Source organism: Sorex fumeus, unplaced genomic scaffold, assembly GCF_029834395.1.
Source record: "Sorex fumeus unplaced genomic scaffold, SorFum_2.1 ptg000022l, whole genome shotgun sequence".
Lineage (NCBI taxonomy): Eukaryota > Metazoa > Chordata > Mammalia > Eulipotyphla > Soricidae > Sorex > Sorex fumeus.
In genome coordinates, this window is record NW_026606079.1 from 8,367,076 (window position 1) to 8,372,965 (window position 5,890).

At 47.8% G+C, this 5,890-nt stretch overlaps 1 gene segment (V, D, J or C); it reads right to left on the reverse strand.

The window, feature by feature from the left end:
• LOC130023203 (immunoglobulin heavy variable 1-2-like) lies at positions 1-480 on the reverse strand. The segment is given in 2 exon segments: positions 1-317; positions 396-480. Coding segments are annotated over 2 exon segments (363 nt in total).
• Between the last annotated feature and the right edge of the window lie 5,410 nt (positions 481-5,890).

The window sequence follows — 5,890 nt, forward strand, 5'->3', positions numbered from 1 at the left end:
TCACACTGTGTACATCCAGCAGTAATACACGGCTGTGTCCTCAATGCTCAGCCTGTTCAGTTCCATGTAGGCTGTGTCCTTGGATTTGTCTGCAGTGAGTGTGAGTCTGCCCTGGAACTTCGGTGCATAATTTGTACCACCATCCTTAATGCGCATCCATCCCATCCACTCGAGCCCTTGTCCCTGGACCTGCCGCACCCAGTGCATCACGATGTTGGTGAAGGTGTATCCGGATGCCTTGCAGAAGATCTTCACTGATGTCCCAGGTTTTCCCACCTCAGCCCCTGACTGTACCAGCTGCACCTGGGAGTTCACACCTGTGGACAGCAGACAGGAGTGGGTGGACTCCACTTGACTGGCCTCGTTCCCTCAGCCCAAGGAACAGGGATGCTTACCTGCAGCCACTGCCACCAGGAAGAGAATTCTCCAGGTCCAGTCCATGGTGGGGGCCGTACACTCAGGGGCTTCTGAAGGTGTGGGTGTGCCTGCTGTGTGATGTTGTCAGGACACAGACACATCTGTATTTAACTCAGTGTCCCTTGTGTAATTTGAATATTCATGAGGAGGGAGAATTCATAGCTGAAGGCCTGGTCCAACCTGAGAAGGGGCTGGTGGAAGCCATCAGGAACTTCCTCAAGGGGAGTGAAGAGGTCCACGTTCTGACCCTTATTTGAGGAGATGAGACCCTGCCCTGTCCCAGAACTCTATGCACACAGATCTCCCCCTCAGGAGGGCCAAGCCCTTTCAGGGCCTTCCCCTTAGGGCCCCCACATCTGTATGGCCTGGACATATCTGGACACACCTGGGCTCTGAGATTATTTCTGGGATCCTCTAACTCCCCAAAGTTTAGCCACAATGAGACTACAAAACCATCCCAACGCCCCAGTGGTTTCCATTGGAGATATTAAGAAGTTCAGAAACACCCCCTGCATACAGGTTTTTACTGCCTTATCAATATACTAAATGTTCTTCAAAAATGATCACTTGATCACTTGACTTCCCGTTAATCATCGATTTGCTCGAGCGGGTGCCAATAATGACTCCACTTGTCCCTGTCACGTGCTAGTGTAGCCCAATAGTGTCTGTTCATTCTAGGAACATGAAGATCCTCAAACCGATTGTTCAGGGTCTTGAGGAAGAAGTCTGCCCATCTAGTAGGTAGGCGGCCACGCAGTCTTTTGACATCCTGTGATGTGTAAACACACACAAAGTGGCGGGCAAAGGGATGGCAGTGGCCTATCTCTCCCACCGCCCGCGTTTGGTAGTCTCAAGCCGTTTCCCCACTCCAGGGAGGTCAATGGCGATGGTCAGGCGAAGGAAGGAAACGAGGGCCAGGCTGGTTGGTCTTAGCAGCAGTTTATTACATGGAATAAGTGTATGTCATAGAGGCCCCAGGATCTCTCAAGCACGTGCTCACCATTCTCTCAGCTTCTGTCCCCATTCTCTCAACCTGTGTTACCCCATCCTCTCAGGCATGTGTCCCCCCAAAGAGGCCTGAAATCTCCCTTATATAAATCATGGTACCTCTAGAGGGTGCAATACAGTGATGTCATCAAAAGGAGTTACAGAAAGAACATTGAGGCGGCAAAACATACATTGTCTCTTTACATCCTCAGGCCAGTAATCTTGGCCTATGGTAAGAGGATACAAAACCGAGACTGAAATCTTTCACAAGCTACAAGCACTTGGATTTACATCCCAAAGACCAGTCTGCTAGAGCTTGGAATCTACATCCCAAAGAAAGGTATATTAGCTTTGCATCTCAAAGACTAGCCTGGCTAGAGCCAGGAATCTAAATCCAAAGATCAGGCCTGGCTAGCACCTGAAATCTGCATATCTAAGACCAGCTAGGTTTCAGTGAGAAAAGGGAAGCAGCCTCTTACAATATACTGAAATTATTTACTGAAGGCAGTTAAAGGGGAGAAGTGTTCAGTCTCATCCAAGCTAGTCAGTAAAACATGGGAAAACTGCTTCTAGGACAGATTCTTATTTAGCAGATCAACCCTCACTAAAACAAAATTCCCTTCGTGTGTTCTCCTCTCCTTGTCTGACCAACATATAAGCATACATAATATAAATCATTTTGTGTGGACACAGTAAGAAATACTTTAAGCTTATAGAATTGCTCTCGTAGGGCCATTTTGATCTCAGAGTGCAGTGCTCAGACCAGATATCTTTCCTATTCCTAGCAGCAGGGTCCTAGTCTCGTCATTACTTTGGATCATGACAGCATTTGCCTATGATCAAAATCTTAACCTATAGTTAAGAATCGTGGCACCTTGGCCTGGCCCATCTCGATGCCAGGGTAGCACATAACTTACCGGCTTGCCCTGGTTCCATCCAGTCCCATGTCGGGACCCTGCTTTTGGGGGGGCTAGGAGGTGAGAGCAACCGAGGCTTAAGTTGAGAAACCAGATGTCCGGGAGTGAATAATATTCAAAGCCAATTAAATCCTAAGATATCACTTATCAATTATCACTTATCACTTAACTTCCCGTTAGTCGTCGATTTGCTCGAGCGGGCGCCAGTAACGTCTCCATTTGTCCCTGTCGCGTGCTAGTGTAGCCCAATGGCATCTGTTCGCTCCGGTAACATGAAGGGCCTCAAACCGATCGTTCATGATCTTGACGAAGACGTCTGACCATCTGCTAGGTGGGCGGCCACGCGGTCTCTTGACATCCCATGGAATCCAATCAGTAACAGCTCTAGTCCAACGGTCGTCTTTAAATCTCATTACGTGACCAGCCCATCTGATTTTCGACACCTTGGCAAATGCGTCCCTGATCCTTGATCTTCGACGGATGTCAGAAAACCGGATTCATTCTCTCATTTGAGTGAAACGTGATATTCCAAGCATAGCTCTTTCTATTCTTCTTTGGAAGACCTGAATGGCATTCTCATCTTGTTTGTGCAGGGCCCAGGTCTCTGAGGCATATGTTAATGCAGGAAGAACAGTGGAATCAAAGAGATGTGCCCGGAGGCGGAGGTTCTTCGTCCTCTTAGCTATTTCTACGACGTTCTTGAAGGCGTTCCAAGCTGCTCTCTTCCTCCTGCGCAGCTCGGGTGCCAGGTCATTTGTCATGTTGACCTCTCGACCTAGGTACACATAGCTGTTGCATTCAGAGATGGTCGTTCCGTTGAGAGTGAATGGGGCGTCAGGAACAAGGCTGTTTCTCATAAACATTGTCTTCGTAAGATTCAGCTGTAGTCCTACCTTTCCACACTCACGGTCAAAGTCGGCCAGCATTTGTGCCGCTTGGCTGATGTTTGGTGTTATTAAAACAATGTCATCAGCAAAGCGGAGGTGGTGTAGTTGCCGACCATCTATCTTCACTCCCATTCCTTCCCATTCCAGTCATCGCATGATGTTCTCGAGGGTGGCACTGAAGAGTTTCAGTGAAATGGTATCACCCTGCCGCACCCCTCTCTTGACATCAACGATCACTTCTTTGTAGAATGGTGAGATCCTGGTAGTGAATCCGCATTACAGCTCATGGAGGATCCTGATGTATTGGGCTTGAATGCCCTGATTGGCTTCAATGACCACTTCCGTCTCAACAGAATCAAAGGCCTTCTTTAAATCAATGAACGTTAAGCAGAGCGGCATCTTGAACTCCCGAGAAACCTCAAAGAGCTTGGTTATCGTGTGGATATGGTCGATGGTGCTGAATCCTTTGCGGAACCCGGCTTGCTCGCATGGTTGTCCTTCATCGAGTGTTCTGCCAATCCTATTCAGGATGACTCGAGTGAACAACTTGTAGATGACAGACAATAGGCAGATCGGGCGATAGTTGCCAATGTCATGGATGTCTCCCTTCTTGAACAGTAGTACGGTCCTGCTGGTTTTCCATTGGGACGGAACCTTGGTTTCAGACAGGTAGCGAGTGAAGAGCAGAGCCAGTGTATTGATGAGTACTGACGGCAGGTTCTTCAGGTGTTCAGGTCTGACCTTGTCTGGGCCGGGTGCTGTTTGTTTCTTTACCGACGAAATGGTGTGTCGGATTTCGGAAGGGAGAACGTTGGGAACGACATACCCATCCTGTGGAATTTGGCATGTTGGCAAGTGGACATGGCTATCAAAGAGATTTGAGTAGAAGTCATGGATAATCTTCTCCTTTGCCGTTCTGGAGGATGTGATGGATCCATCAGGACGTCGGAGGGCAGTCATCTTGGTCTTATAGTTGGCGAAGGACAGGCGGGCATTACGAATACTTTTCCCGGCTTCTGCCGCATCTACCAGTACTTCTGCTCTTCTCTCTTTGAGGTCTTCCTTGATCGCATCTCTGCACTGCTTTGCAAGCTCGGACGTTAGCTTGCGGTTGCCTGAGGCATGCGCCAAACCACGCTGGCAAATTAGCTCAAGAGTTTTCGAAGATAGGCGACTTTTTGTGGCTATCTCTCTCTTGGCGTTCCTCGCACATTCATGGAGGTGCTAAACCAGTCGATCGTATTCATCGTCAATGTTGTCAACAATGGCATCTTCCCATGTTGCCGCAATAGTACCAAAGAGTTCCCAGTTGGTGGTCATTCTGGGAGTTCTCTTTTTGAACTTTGCAGCCCTTTCTCCCCGCTCTGTGAAGTAGAATTTTGCACGAAGTAGATGGTGGTCCGATCCCGTTCGAAATTTTGAGACAACAGCAACCTCAGTCAGGCAAAACCGTCGATTGAATATGATGTGGTCTATTTCGTTGTGGAATCGTCCACCGGGAGACTCCCATGTCCATCGTTTAGATTCTGCCTTCTGGAACTGTGAGTTACCATGAATGGTCTTGGTCGACATGATGAACTCAGACAGTCTCTCACCCTGTTCGTTCCATTCTAGGCTATGGGTCCCGATGTGAAGTTCTTCAGCTGATCTTCTCGGTCCTATCTTGGCATTAAAATCACCCACAATGATCTTGTAGAAGGTGTGGTCTTCTTTATAGAACTTCTCTAGCTCCATGTAGAACTTCTCGATTTCTCTTTCATCATAATGAGATGTTGGTGCGTAGACAACGAAGATAGAAACTGCAGGCAGTGATTCACATATATTCAAATGTAAACGTCCGATTCAGGTTGTTAGGCATTCGAATGAATCAATGCTCTTGGCCAAGTTTGTGTTGACAAGAACACTGACGCCTCCAACACCTCTTTTATCGCATGTTCCGAGGTACAATTCTTCTCCAGTGTCGAAAACGGCATGCCGAGACCCACGCACAACTGAAGACCCACAGAACAAGATAAGCGGGACTCTCTGAGATCTTGGACTCAGAGAGTCCAACTGGTCAGAGACTACAACTGGTCTCACTCACCTGACCCTGAAGGCGACATGGCAGCACTGAGAAGGATGAGAAAGTAGAGGCCGACAAAATCTCAAGGCTGAACTAGGCTGCCACAATGAAGGAAGACAAAAATGATCGACTATACTTTCAATGCACGTACGCTAGCATCAGATACATCCATCGAGGACCTGATGGTACAAGCGCGAATGATCAAGTACGACATCATTGGTCTGACCGAGACAAGAAGGCACGAATCTCACCATGCGGTTTTTGACACTGAGAAGAATTGTTCCTCGGAACATGCGATAAAAGAGGTGTCGGAGGCGTCGCTGTCCTTGTCAACACAAACTTGGCCATGAGCATTGATTCATTTGAATGCCTAAGAACCGGAATTGGATGTTTACATTTGAATAGATGTGACTCACTGCCGGCAGTTTCTATCTTCGTTGTCTACGCACCAACATCCAATTATGATGAAGGAGAAATTGAAAAGTTCTACATTGAGCTGGAGAAGTTCTATAAAGAAGACCACACCTTCTACAAGATCATTGTGGGTGATTTTAATGCCAAGATAGGACCGAGAAGATCAGCTGAAGAACTTCACATCGGGACCCATGCCTAGAATGGAA